The sequence below is a fragment of the Astatotilapia calliptera genome, chromosome 19, assembly GCF_964374335.1.
Source record: "Astatotilapia calliptera chromosome 19, fAstCal68.1, whole genome shotgun sequence".
Lineage (NCBI taxonomy): Eukaryota > Metazoa > Chordata > Actinopteri > Cichliformes > Cichlidae > Astatotilapia > Astatotilapia calliptera.
The window spans coordinates 15,749,041-15,763,881 of NC_137440.1; the positions used below are offsets into that span (position 1 = coordinate 15,749,041).

The following is a 14,841-nucleotide window of genomic DNA, read 5'->3' on the forward strand; positions in this document are numbered from 1 at the left end:
AAAAACTGAGGTCACAGAAAAACTACTAATTTGTAAATTTAGCAGATTTCTAGATGTAAATAGCACACGTGTTTTCAGCTCAGTTCACCGAGAAGTCATTCCTCTGTTCTTACAACAGGTATTGGTCCGGAGAGCCAGCGGCAGGTTGTCGATCGTTCCTTCTCTAAAGGCTGGAGCAGAGACCAACCAGGCCAGGCAGCCGCCATGAGACAGCGAAGCGCCACCACCGCTGGGTCACCAGGCATCGAAAAAGCCCGCAGTATTGTCCGGCAGAAGACTGTAGGTCAGTGTGCCCTCTTCCTACAACTCTGCTCCCTTTGAATGTAAATGTTCATAGCACTGACTCCCAGAATTTGTCTATGCATACTTTGGAGAAATAAATGGTGCGCAACAAAGCCAAACTAGCATGCTGTCTTTCCTCAGTAGATTTTGGATACCGTCACGCTCTTCTCAAGTCAGTTTTGTTTGATTTAATGTCTCTCCTCTGCTTCCCTCCTCCTGCCCATCTGTCAGCCTGACAGGAAGCTGTGGCATATGCTCACTACCATTCCTCTCTGGAGTCATGTTTATGGAAAATCTTTAGCTGTGGCCATTAGTATGAAAGATGTAGTTACAGCAATGCTTGAATAGGTTTAGTATCAGCTGAGATGATGAATAAAACAAATCCGAAAATCAAGTTGGGACTTTAAAAATACATTCACAGCTCTAAATACCCCAATTAAAAATTGTAACTGTGATGCCAAAAATTTGAGTAGTACTATTAAATATTTGATAAAATATTTGACTCTTTTGGTAGAGAATTTTTTTAACCTTGAAATCCATATATAATACTGTTTCCTCCTTTTTTAAGCTATATTACCAAAGATGTTTCAAACGTGAATACACGCAGCCAGCCGGTTTGAATAATCTCAGTGTTATACATTACGATAAAGACTGTTCTGCTCCAGTTGTGAATGCCAGAGTAGATTGAAACTAACCACAACAAAGGACGTTCCTCCACACTCTGCAGGGATTGAAGGTTTGGTTCCAGAAGGGTCTCTACAACCGGATTAGTTTAGGATATTTTCTTGAATGTCAACATGCTGATTCCCATTTTCATTTAATTTTATGTAGCGTTCCTGTTTGTCGTGGGCTTATGAAGAGACTTGAGCTGCAGAACTCCCACCAGCTCTCTCACTCTCTCACTCACCAACTTTCCTGCAAAACTAACCCTGTCTCACCCCTCCCTCACCTTCCCTTCCCGTCTCTGTCCCTCCATGCCCATCATGGAACCCACCTTTTCAATACCATCCTGTCACTTGTCTCTTGTTCCACTAATTTCCTCCAAGCTGTGTTTCTATGCTTTTGTCTTATTTACTAAACGTATTCACTTGCTCTCTCTTTCTATTATCTTCATTTTTTATGTACTCTTTTCCACTTCTCCTTCCTCACTTACCTCTTAACCTTTATCTATACTTTTTTCCTCTTTTTTGTATTTTTCCCTTTTCTGTCCCACACTCTTCCTCTCTTCTGTTTCTCTTCTTCCCACTTCCTCAGCCCTGCGTAGCTGTTCTACAGGGGATTCTCTGCTGTCCTCAGCCTTTATCCGCAGTGCTAAGAGTGCTCCTGCTCTGGCTCCACCTCTTCCTGTCCTCCTCCACCACCACCACCACCCTTTACTACCCCCCCTTGCCGACCAGCTGGCAGGTACACACTCTTTGCACTACCTGTCTGCCTGCCTGCTGCCTGCCTGCCTGGATTAGTCGTCTACACAGACTGAAACTCTGCCTGTTGTCTTGTCTCTGAATATTTCTCTTTTCTTGTTTGTTTGTTATCACTGGATCAACAGTTTTCATCCGCTCCATCAACAGTCATTGACCCCATTCCCAGTTCAACTGCAACTTGGCTAATCTTAAAAGCTGTTGATCAGCAGTGCGCAAAATTTGCATGTTGCAAGTGTAGATCTCTGAATTTTTTATCGTTTAACAAGCAAGTTGTTTCTCAAATACGGTCTTTGTTCAGTAAAATGTCAAAAGATCGCCTAAAATGATTATTTGCAAGATGCAAAAGGGGCATATTTTTGTAAAACTGAAAGATATTCCCAAATCATATAATACAAAATATTTATATGCAAGATCTTCCACTGGAAGAACAGAGGTGCTTAAAGGTCTTTTTTTTTATTTTATTTTTTTTTATCAGACTTAATGTTTTCAAGGAGGTATGCAGAGGTTTCTTTACATCTTTAAAGGAAGAATCACATTGTTAAGTTAAATTAAGAACTTTCTTTTTCTGTAAACAGTAAAAAAAAAAAAAAAAGGAGCCGATTGGGTCTTTCAGCTAATCAGCTGACAGATTATAGGTGGGGTAACATGAGCTACCTCTCTAGTGACTCTCCTTTTCTGATGTCTTGGGCTGCACTTGGCAGTGGTAGTGCTAGTTCTGGTTCTGCTCTGCAGATGGTGAGAATCCTTCGTCCACCTGCTGAAGTTTGTGGTTACAGAGGTTAGTGACAGCTCACAAAGCAGACAGCACAAGGACAGCCAGTGCAGCTGATTGATATTGAGGAGTACCACAGCAGTAACCTATCCAGGGAGCCAACTGAGAGAAGACTTGAGGGGAGTAGGGCAGAAACTGAACATTAAAGTAAGAGCAACCAATACATAGCCTTGTTTCTCAGATAGAAAAAAACTCAAAAACAAAACACTGAAGTGCTGATATGCTTTGGCAGGTGTTAGTACATCTGGCAGTCACCCAGATGATCAAGTATGTTTGTTGGAATCACTCAACTGTGATTGTATTTGTAGGATGTGTTAAATAATCACCTCAATATATACAGATCAGGCGTAACATTGATTGCCTGCCTAATATTGTGTTGGTTCACCTTTTGCTGTCAACTCTTACCTGCAGGGGCACGCACTCTGTATTGTTGTGCTCCTCAAACCATTCCTGAACTATTTTTGCTTTGTGAAAGAGACCACAGCCATCAGGGAGTACTGTTTCCACAAAAGAGTGCATGGTCTGCAACAGTGCTTAGGTAGATGGTATGTATCCAAGTAAAATCCACATGGATGGCAGGCCCCAGAGTTTCCCAGCAGAAAATCGCCCAAAACATTACACTGCCACTGCTGGCTTGCTGTCTTCCCATAGTGCATCCTGGCGGTAGGTGTTCCCCAGGTAAACAACAGACAGGCGCACCCATCTATGCGATATAAAAGAAACCGGAGTAATCAGGGCAGGTCACCTTTCAGTGGTGGGCAGGGGTCAGCTTGGCCACCCTGACTGGTCTGCAGTTCTGTAGCCACACATAGAAGAAACTGTGATGCACTGTGTATTCTGTATTTAATGTATTCAGCATTAAATTTTTCATTGCTTTGAGCTACAGCGGTTCATCCATTGGATCAGTCAGTGTTATAATGTTATGCCTGATCAATGAATGTCTTCAGCAGCTTGCTAAAATGCTATTTTAAACACGCCTGCATATGTAAACTAGAACTAGTTTATATATGCATATTTATTATATAAATCGAATTCATTCTGGGCCAGCCAGTAGTGAACAAACATGTATGTCATTTTCAGTCTGTGTTCCAAACATTTCACTTAGACTTTAGATGTAAGTGGGATTTGCTTTTCTTGTTGTACACCTGTTTGCATGAAACTCGACATACCTGTTTTCTTTGTTATTTGCTTATCATCTTGCTTGCCTGCCTGCCTGCCCGCCTATTAGCCTGCACCTTACTCTTATCTGCCTGCACACACATTTGTCTTCGAGGTCTTGCCATTAACTCTACATATTTGCATTTTTTTCTGCGTGTTATAAGTCACTTTATTTCTCTACCTTTCTTCTTGATCTTCCTTTCACCAATTTTTTTGGTGTAAAATTTCATATGATTTGCTTTATTCTTGCAGTGGCTTTTGCTCGGACAGCTCTCCTTTCTCTTTAGTATGAGAGGATGATGACTCGCATATCATTTTTGTTGTTTTTAGTGTGTCTGTGTGTGGTGGTCACTAATGGATGGTTATTGTGCAAGAGAGAAAACCCACTGAAATAATTGTAAATGAAACTTAAGGGGAATTTCTGTGACATTAAACATGATGGTTGTACAACATAGCTTGCTCTTGCAAGTGCACAACAGCCAAACTGGGAAGCAGTCAGCTGTGTTGCTGCATTGTTGCAAGCGAAATGGTGTATAGTATAACACACAGGTGTTGAACTCCAGGCCTCAAGGGCCGGTGTCCTGCAGGTTTTAGATGTGTCCTTGATCCAACACAGCTGATTTAAATAGCTAAATTACCTCCTCAACATTTCTCAGTGTTCTCCAGAAGCCTGGCAATGAACTAATCATTGGATTCAGATGTGTTGACCCAGGCTGATGTCTAAAACCTGCAGGACACTGGCCCTCGAGGCCTGGAGTTCGACACCCCTGGTATAACATATGAGGGGAAAGAGATTTTTACATAAATGATTTTGATCTTGTCCATCTTCTTTATCTTCTTAAAATCAAATTCCAGCTTCATATTCATGCCATCAAACTATGCTAGTTCAGAATTATCCTTATTTATCTTATTCTGGACCTTATTGCAATTCTAAGTTTGTCCTCTGTCTGAAGCAATATCTTTTAGCACGTAGGTTGGGCTTCTGTGTTCACAGGCAGAGCTATGTGCCTGAGATAGTCATATTAGGGAATTATCTACTCTCTTTAAAATCATCTTGAGCCAAACATAGAAAAAAACTGTTCTGAAGCCAGACCTTTTGACTCGGGGAGTCTATTTGTTGATGTTCGCAGTTTAAAACTTAATTAATAATAATATTTATGAAGATGTAACTACCAAACAGTCAGCATTCAGGCATTTATCCAATATTTTTTTTTTCTTTTTCTACTAAAACAAGGTAAAAAAGGTCATGGTTAGCACCAGTAGTAGCTTGATAAATAGCCATAGGATGTTTGCTATGAATACATTTTGTTTTTGTAAGCAACATCAGTGAGTACAATCTGATAAAGAACCAGACTTTAGATAACTTCTGCCTAATGCATTCTTTCAGATCTGTGTGTGTGTGTGTGTGCGTGTGCGTGTGCACATGCCTGCATGCACAGTTTTTAATGTGTCTCCTCCCCTTTCTGCTCCAGCTAATGCCACTCCTTTTCCTTCCAGACCTCGAGGATCCACCAATCACACTGACATCCCGCACGTCTCGGATGCGTCACTCATCCCAGAGCGACGAGACTCCTCCCATCTCCTGTTCTGAGGTCTTCCAGGGTGGGGCTTGTGATCTGGATACCCCAGCCCCATCCTCCCTTGCAAGGAGCAGCAGTGCCTCTGACATCATGGAGCCTTTCATCACAGAGCGGGTCAAAGGTGAAGATCCCCAGAGGGATCCAAATTTGATCCCAAATCCTTCTCCCCATCACCACCACTCCACAACTTCTTCCTTACTCGTAACCACCAGCCACGCAGCTCAACCACCCTCACAGTCCCTCACCTTCTCTTCTCCCACCCCTTTTGCCTTCTCCAATGGTGCTGTTTCCTCGTCCTCAGAGGTAAAAGATGATGGTAGTGTGTGCGATCAATTCTGGCACCAAAGTGTCTCTCGAAGCCGAGGTTCTAGTTCCGATTGGGTGAGTGACTGGGACTCAGCCTTCGCCTTTCAACCTGAAAAGGAAGCTGATGCAGATGAGGGTGAAACTGGGGAAGATGATTTATTCTCTTCTATTAGGGACTACCTCATTAACAAAGAAGCTGAGAGGAAGGGCGAGACAGGCGAGAAAGATAGTCCCGGTCGAGCGGTAGAAAACAGCGTTGCTTTACCCGCACTCGTGCAAACAGGATTGGCAAGAACACAGTTAGAAAACAGAGGGCAGCTCGGAGAAGCAAAGCAGGTGGTAAGGGAGGACAGACAGGTAAGTAAATCAGTGAGACATAGCAGTGTGGATTCTATTGAGGAGAATGAGGCAGAGCAGCCGAGTATCTATGAGTGCTTGGAGCTGCAGTGTCAGTGGCCATCACCCAGTGCTAAGGTGGGCTCTAGTTTAGAAAGAACTACTGCTGAAAAGAAGGTTGTGGGAGGAAATAGTGGAAAGGCAACAGTATTGGAAGGGAAATATGACTTATGGGGTGATACAGAAGAGAAACAAGATGATAAAGAAATGGCAGCAAATGACAAGTCCAGTTTAATTAGGCAAGATACTACTGTGGGTGAAGGAAGCAGTGAATCAGTTCCCCAAACTTCAGAACCCACTAAGACCAAGATGTCCCGTAGTAGCACTAAGAGGCATCATTCTGGGGGTGTCCATGTCAGTTTCCGGCCCTCAACTGAATCTGTCCAGTTCCATAACCCTCTTGAAAATAAGGAGGCCCACTGGAAAGCCCGGCTACGCCGGCTCAGTCACTTCCACACACACAGCCACTCGGCTGGAGAGAAACCTGGGGTTGGAGCTGGGGCAGGGTCAGGGGGGAAGCTGGGAACAGGGGGTTCAGGTAAGTTTGGCTCTGTGGCTGTTATCAGCCATAGAACAGGCGTACACGAGAAATTAGCATCTGGGACTCTAACAGATAGCAGTGGGACAGGGGGCACAGCAGGCCTGGAAACCCGGTCTGGGACTGGAGGGGACAAAGACAAGCAGCATGCTGGATCCTGTGTGGGATCCAGTCATGGCCCAGAGGTTCACTCTGAGGTGTTGTCAAGCAGTTCAGGTTCCTCAGGAGTGCGCGGACGTTTAGGACGTTCCGCCTTGCGATCTAGAGCCTCCCGCTCACGCTCCCAAGAGCCAGGGAGCACTGCCTCACGGCACCACCAGGGGGCTCTTCTTGGTGGTGTTTATAAGACTGTGGTTCACGCTCTGTCGTCCAAGCCTCGGCCCCAAGGTCAGGGGTCATCCCAAGGCTCGTCGCCGCAGCGGCAGGCCCGGGCCACCATGGGTGATGCATCACTCAGGGATCTCTACTCCCATGTCCTGGGCTACTTTGGACGAAAGACGACTACGCCAGGTGAGGATCGCAACGAACGAAGTTCTCACAAAGGAAACAGCTGTGGAAAGACAAATACTCACCACCACACAAACACCAGCAACTTTCTTTTCCTTTTTGGCTGTTTTTTTTTTTTTTCTTTTTTAACTGGTTTGTTATGATGGAATGACATTTTTGGCTGAAACTCATCATCTTGCTGCTGGACTGAAATTCAAACTCCCTGTTGATGTGTTTCCTCTTGAACGTAGCCCCTCCTCCAGCCTGCCTCTTATCAAGGACCCTCACCCTCTTACTTCCCATGCCTTTCCACTTCTCTAGCTCAGAAGCTCCCTCCCTCCTCCTTTCTGCTTCCTCTAAGGGTTTCGGGATTTTTAACCTTCTCACCTCCTTACCCTGTTCTCCACCTCCATCCTCACCTTGATGTTGCATGCAGCCTCCTCGTGCCTCCTTCGTCTCCTCCCCCGGACTCCGGCCCTTCTTCAGCTCTACAGAAGGAAATTGATCTACAGACAAGCACAAATGTCTGTAGAAAAAGAAAACAGCTGACATACACTATACTATTGAGAAAGATCCCAGATATTTTGTAGCACTTTCAGGCTTTGATTCATTGTTGTCAATCAAGGAATATCAGTGATTTTACAAATTGAGTGTAAGCATTTAGCTGTAGTTCATTCTCACACCACTAGAGTGCAGCATAAGACCCTTTGATAAATTGATTGTAGTAATCTAGACAGAATTTGAATGAATATAAAAAGGTATGCACTTTCAAATTGGTAATGGTTATTTGCCTTGGACACTGCTACAGCCTTTATCAGCTATGCTGAATGGTTAAGTGCACATTTGAATCAGCAGCACAAATGCCACCTTTTTCTGTTCATTCTAATCCTTGGTGCAGAAGTGAGGCTATTTTACCTTCGGGTTTGGATTTTTGATAAGAGCACAATGATTCATCACCTGAATCTGTCTTGATGTGGAGTTACTGTTGCAAAACCACTTTTTAAAATCATGTTCTTACATTATTCAGGAGTATTGCATGGCAGCTTGTGTCAAATAATATACTTGTTTGGTTTGTCTACTAATGTTCCAGATGTTTTAGGCCTGCATTATTTATTTGTTTATTTTTTTTATTTAATTTTTTTATTACAGTAAGGAAGAAATTGCATTTTAGTGTAAATAAGCAATTTTGGGCATTCACGGTTTCACCTGGTACTTTTTTATACCAGATATTATATGCTGTGGCTGGTTAAACTCAGATTGATGGTGCTTTTGCATAATCCATGAGCACAAGTGGCGCCACTTGACCACACTCTTTTATGGTTCGGTTGTGCAGAATTTGCATGACTGAACTGAGTCCATTAGAATGAGCTTGTGCAGTTATTGTAAACTCTCCACACTGAAGTCCTTAAAAAAGGGCTTTATTAGGTCTAGTGTGTTGCATCATTGTTACTGTATTTGTCCATTCACAGCAGCTGGTACTTTACTGAACTGCAGCATGAGTGAGAGAAAGCTTGGAGTGCAGTGAGTCATTGGTAACTCTCCATGTAGAGTAATATATCCAGAATTGTTTTTATTTTTGGATCTCTTCGCTAAGAGTGTTGATCCAGTGGAGACAAGGTCATCCATAGCTCTTATCTTATTGAGGTGATTTTGGTATCAGGTGCCAGACGACACACACTGCAATTGTTGAAATGACTCAACCGAATGGGCTGAACATGTGAAAAAAATCCACTAGAGATGAGTTGTCAAGTCTGTCAGATGGCATAGTCTGTGTAAGGTCAGCTCACAGCTTGTTTATGGTACTAATAGGGAATGCATTGTATATGTTAGCTTTAATGGTGCATTAATGAGACTAAAAACACTTTTCTTTTTCCTTCCATTTTGTGTTGCTATTGGTGATGTCATGGCAAATAACCATTACAGTAAAATATTATTTAACATCTGGGCAAGGGCACATGTCTGAATAACACACTAATTTTGCTTTTGAGTATTCAGGAATGATATCTGTAAGGCTTCAATAGAAGCAACATTAAGTTTACTTAAGTTCTCTCTGTACTATCACGGCCACAGTATTCTGATCCTGCTTAAATTTTTATGGTTGCGCTTACGTTACCTACTGCAGAGGTGGAGCAGATGATGTCTTTGGGTGATGTACAAGTGTACCTGCAGGGTATTCCCTTTTGAATTTTTCTTGTTCGGTGGTAAATTCTGTGTTAAATGTGGCAGTAAATAATTTGGTTGCTATTTTTGTATCCAAGCTAACAGCAGTATAACTCATAGTAACATAACTGCACTAATGTGGGCCTGTGGTATGCTGCTTGTTTGGAGCTAACAGTGTGATACTCTCTCTTGCTCTGTCTGCATGGTGTGTATTAACTCCTGCATTGCTTTCCTGGTGGTTATTGATGCGCCTGCTATTGTGGCTTTTCTTTATTTAAAAAATACAGTTTTAAATAACATTCAGGCCTACAGTATACACACACATCAGGACTGCTCTTAAATCATCAATTTTACCAGTTACTAGTTTGTTTTAGTGATATTGTGACATTTCAGTGTAACATCTGATCACTGTGCTTTAAATGGTGCTTTTAATGCTCTGTGGGCAATGTTGGGATTACTGTTTCCTGATCAAAAACAAAATGTCACCATATCTTTGATTTTTAGATGTTTACAAAGATTATCAACAAGTCAGACCTGATGATAGTCATGTTACACAATTCCTTATTTCTTGGTATGTCTAAGTTTTCTATCATTGAAACTGTTTGCGTGGGTAAGCATCAGTCAAGCCCCTCTCAGGCATCTGCTCCTTTCTGTAAATGTGACAGCATCTGAGCAAGTCCTGTCTGAATGCACATCCTGGTCACTTTTTCATTAGAAAACTCAAGAAAAGACTTGAACTGTTAACTACCTAAAAACTGGATATTTATGCACCTTAAACATCATGGACAGCACAACAAATAAAACTTTGAGACGTCTTAATAACTTTAAAGGTGTGCATTGAAGTATTTTATTTTGAAAGTCCAGTTGCCGCTAACCAGCCAGGCTCGGCTCTGGTATGTAAATTTACTACCTGCTGGCTGGCCTGGGAATGATGTCATTCAGCTTCCTCTCCAGTGAGTCTCTTCCTGGATTTCCTTAAGAGCGGTTGTCAGCTGGACTTCAGGGTTGTGGAGTTGGAAGAGAGACTTGCCGGTGAAGCAGCTGCATGATGTTGAGGATCAGAATAGTGAGCTGGCCTGTTTGAAGATGGGGACAATGTCTGAATGGGTGTATGCTGTCACTTTAACAGGTTAATAGTTTTGTATACAATGTCTGACAGGGGCTTCACAGTCTGTCTTTGTGTGTTTGCTTACTTATATGGCTCCCTATGCTTGTGAATGCTCATTGGTTTTTATCATTCCTGTGTGTGTGTGTGTGTGTGTGTGTGTGTGTGTGTGTGTGTGTGTGTGTGTGTGTGTGTTTATTATAACCTTGTCTACCTCTGTGCCTCATTATGCATTTGTGTTTGTAGCCAATAAAGAGGAGGTGGTCCAGAAGGCCCGTCCAGTCTCCACTGATGTTGGAAGCAGCAACCCAAACTTCTCTGACCTCATGGATGAGTTTATCCAGGAGAGACTGAGGGCCAAAGGAACTTCAGTTAGTACAACACGCACGCTAATTTCAGATTGTGTCATAAGATGGAAGATACGAGCGTCACTTTCTCCTCTGTACACAGGGTCGCCGTGGCAGCAGCCCGGGAAGCCTGGAAGTCCCCAGGGATCTGCCAGAGCTCCTGGAGGCCAGTCATAGTCGTGATGGATCGCGACCCTTAGATGATCTTCGGCCTGTCGATGATCCGGGGGTTCCCTCTGAGTGGACGTCACCCGCTAGTGCCAGCGGTTCTGATGTCATCAGCTCCGACAGCCAGTCAGACTCCTTTAATGCCTTTCAGTACTCCACCTGCAAATTTGATAGTAAGGAACAAGATATGAGCAGTTTATTTATGCTGCACGGCACACATTTATCCTCTTTTTAAAACAATATTAAAGTATAAAACTGTTATCTTGAGCAAAACTTTTTATTAGTTCGTGTAAAATAGTTTTATGTTATTAAATAATCATTTTTTCTGCCAAGAGAAGCAGAAAAACACAAAATTGAGTTTCTTTTTTTTAAGGTAAATTAATCTGTAGGAGTAAGCCATCTCATCTTCTGTTTAACTTTGAAGAAGTTTTTGTGAAGTGTTTAAAAATAATGCATCACAGTTTGTCAGGCTGCTGAAATTAAAAGAGGAAAATCAACAACTGTACAGCAATGATGACTTTTCTTTCTTTTGTAGATTTTACTTTTAGCTCCGAGGCGTCTGCAGGGGGAGCTGGATCTGCAGCAGGAGGGGGAGGAGGTCGAGGCAGCTCGCTGGATCAGGACAGTCTCGGTGGGGGCGTGGCCTGTGAAGAGCAGGAGGTGGCCAGTTTGACGACACTTCACATCGACTCAGAGACGAGCAGCCTGAGCCACACTGTCACGGTTACAGGTAGGGACATAACAGACTTCAGCTCAATGCCTGCTCACCAGAACCCTTAAATACTGTGTTTTTATGCCATCTAAGGGGTTTTCCCAGTGCGTAATCTCCCAGTAGATTAAATGGGGGGGGGAAATATAACAAATATTCAGAAAACATCCCAAAAACTGTGAGAATTTACTCTAATAAAGATAAAAGAAGTTGAAATAAATAACGCTTATGTAACACTGATTTAACGCTTAAATAACATTTGTTTATTTAGGAGCCATTTGATACAGTTTATCAAATTTTTTGGTAAACGCGTTGTAAATTAAGTCTATCTGAAATGTAGGTTCTTTGCGTCGATCATGCAAGCACACACACACACACAAACTAACAATGGTTATCAAGTGTTTCTATGCAAGGTTACTTTAATCTAGTAAACAAATGGTTGTGTGTAGGCTGTGTAGCCTCTTAGATTTATCAGTTCGTGTTGGTGTTTGCGATAAGCACCTATTTTGTAAACAGATCCTCGTAACACTAATGAAGGATAAAGTAGGACTGGGCATCTAATAGAAATGTAAATTCAATTTCGGCTTCCAGTGGTTATTATAATAGAATAAGATGGAATAAAATTAATGCTTTTATCCATTATTTTTGCTGCAAAAAATTGATACAAGCATTAATAATACTGCAAAGTGTTGTTTTTTTCTTCCGTTATGAATCGAGGGCGTTCTTTTCCTTTGTAAGAGTCTAGTTTCGAAGGCTCGGCTGTCCCATTCAGGTCTCTGTCGTTTATCTTGTGGCCGCCGTGAAGTTTGCTGTTCACCAGCTCATCTCCCCGCACCTGCAGACATCCAGTGGTTGAATCTTCAGAACAGCAGTTGCCCTAACTCCCTACTGGATTTATGAATCCCTGTTAGATATTAACTAATCAAGATTACAACTTTAAATAACTAAGTGATCATGCCTTTTGTTGTAATCAAGCAGCCCTACTCTGAATAGAATATCACCTTTTTTTTTTAAATTTAAGCCCGTTTTTTACTTTACCACCTCTCTACAGCGATGTGCATCCCTAAGAACATTTTATATGAAATTTGAGTGCAGGCTCTCATTTACCACAATGTTGAATATCCATTTAAAATGATGTAAAAGGACCCAAACAATGATAGGCACTCTGCAAAAGAAACCCAGTCGAGTAAACCTTTTTAGAAATACTCTTGAAGGTACAAGATCAACAGATACTTTGAATGCAGTCTTTTGTTATTGATTAACAAGAACATCTATCATGTTTTCAGGATTTTTTTTTAAAAATATCACAGTGATGAGTGTCAATAAAAAGCATGAGAGTAGTATAATAAAATACATAATAGCTGAAGCAAATAACATGCTTATAAATCACATTAGTGTGATCCAGAACAAAGAGAAAAATGGACTAAACTATCATAAGAAAGTATTTTTCTGATTGTCTTGGTTTTCTATGTGATCTTTAAAATGACGTTTTTTACTATCCACTTAGCACTTAGGTTTTAAGTGTCCTTCTTTGATATAAGTCAGAATAAAAACCACCTCTCAGCCTCACATTCCACCATAAAGCATGAATCTCATCCTCCCGTTGCCTTATCAGGAGTTGATGTTTTCTGTATTCTTTCCCAGGTTCGGAGAGTGCATCACCCATGCATTCACTCGGGGGCTCTCGTTCCCAGACTCCTTCTCCTGCCACTTTGACAGCAGAGCACACTGAGCACACGCATTCCCACTCCCACACCCATTTACAGCTGGACCAGAAACTCCACAACTCTGTCTTACAGACCCCCGATGACCTGGGTAATACTCAGAGGCATTCACTTTGAGATGCTTTTTCCTGTTCATACAAAGTGTAGTACTTTAATCATGTTTGTGAATATGAAATACTTTGTAGGATGACTCAGTCATGTTCTCATTGACTCATTAATTCCAGAAACGAGTGAGTTCCCCAGTGAGGACTGTAGCGTGATGGCGGGCGGCTCTCTGACCGGATGGCACGCAGATGTTGCCACGGTAATGTGGCGAAGGATGCTGGGTATCCTGGGAGATGTGAACAGCATCAAGGACCCAGAAATCCACGCTCAGGTCTTTGACTACCTGTGTGAACTTTGGCAAAACCTGGCCAAGGTGAGAATTGAGACATACAGTGAACCCGCAACTCCTGTGTCAGTGAACATGTTCTCCAATGACGAGCTTTTCTGTTTGCAGATCAGGGATAATTTGGGCATTTCTCTGGATAACCAGTCGTCTCCCCCACCCCCTGTTCTGATCCCACCCCTGAGAATCCTCACCCCTTGGCTCTTTAAGGTATGTGTGATAGAGAGGTAACAATAAGGGTTATAACATAACATGTGTTTCAGTGTTAGTTAAGCAATCTTTTCTCTTTAGGCCACCATGCTGACAGAGCGTTACAAGCAGGGGAAACTTCACGCCTACAAGCTGATTTGTAGGATCATGAAGAGACGGCAAGACGTTTCACCAAACACAGACTATCTGACACACTTCTATAACATCATGCATCAAGGACTTCTCCACCAAGACCAGGTAGAGTGGTCTCAAATTTATACTTGAACATAATATATGAACAAACAGCATATTTTATATTTTACAGATTTCTTTAATCTTGCAGCTGTTAATAAAACATTTTTTAATGTTAAATACTCAAATCCAGCTCTTTAAGCACAGAGTAAGTGCAGGAAAGCAGGGAAATGGGGAGAAAAGATAGTCATGCAGGCAAACATGCTGTGCTACTGTGAATGCACCTTTGAAGCTAAATGTTTAAAAAAAAAACCTGTATTACTTTTACAGGACATTGTGAACACCATCATCAAACACTGTAGTCCCAGGTTCTTTAGTATCGGTCTACCTGGAGCCACCATGCTGATCCTGGATTTCATCATCGCAGCTTCTAGAGTCACTGCCTGCTCATCACTCAATGTAAGAAATCCTCCCATTTGCAATGTTGGTTTCCAGCTTTACAGGAGCTGATTCTTTCATTCCTGTCCTCCTAACAAGTTTTATTTTCCAAAGGCTCCAAGAGTTGAAGCACAGATTCTTCTCGGATCTCTGGTGTGCTTTCCCAACTTTTACGGGGAGCTTCCTGCTCTCCACCCCACCACAGCTGACGTGGTACTTACCAAGTTCCCTGATGTCAAGGTACGCGAATGCCGATCATCATCTTCCACCTTACCTTATCCCTAGTATCCTCCCCTATCACAACAACTCTCTGCATGTCCTCCTTCACTACATCCATGAATCTTCTCTTAAGTCTTTTTCTTTTCCTCCTGCCTGGGAGCTCCATATTCAACTTCCTTTGTTCAGTAAATCCACTATCCCTCCTGTGCACATGTCCAAACTATCTCAACCTTAACCTTATCTCCAGCCTGAGCTGTCCTTCT

General features: G+C 42.3%; 1 protein-coding gene across 7 annotated transcripts in view; it reads left to right on the forward strand.

The window, feature by feature from the left end:
* The window catches only part of ralgapa1 (Ral GTPase activating protein catalytic subunit alpha 1), an 83,030-nt gene that overhangs the window by 13,286 nt on the left and 54,903 nt on the right, over window positions 1-14,841 (forward strand). For 4 of the 7 annotated variants that reach the window (XM_080293822.1, XM_080293824.1, XM_080293821.1 and 1 more), the window contains exons 17-28: window positions 119-283; window positions 1,537-1,686; window positions 5,131-5,334; window positions 10,451-10,575; window positions 10,655-10,892; window positions 11,255-11,449; window positions 13,073-13,243; window positions 13,377-13,570; window positions 13,652-13,750; window positions 13,832-13,987; window positions 14,252-14,380; window positions 14,474-14,599. In XM_080293822.1, the coding sequence (XP_080149948.1) occupies window positions 119-283; window positions 1,537-1,686; window positions 5,131-5,334; window positions 10,451-10,575; window positions 10,655-10,892; window positions 11,255-11,449; window positions 13,073-13,243; window positions 13,377-13,570; window positions 13,652-13,750; window positions 13,832-13,987; window positions 14,252-14,380; window positions 14,474-14,599 (1,952 nt within the window). Of the gene's footprint in view, window positions 1-118; window positions 284-1,536; window positions 1,687-5,130; window positions 6,964-10,450; window positions 10,576-10,654; window positions 10,893-11,254; window positions 11,450-13,072; window positions 13,244-13,376; window positions 13,571-13,651; window positions 13,751-13,831; window positions 13,988-14,251; window positions 14,381-14,473; window positions 14,600-14,841 lie in introns of all 7 variants that reach the window. The other 3 variants (XM_080293823.1, XM_080293825.1, XM_026152975.2) reach the window with 2 other exon arrangements.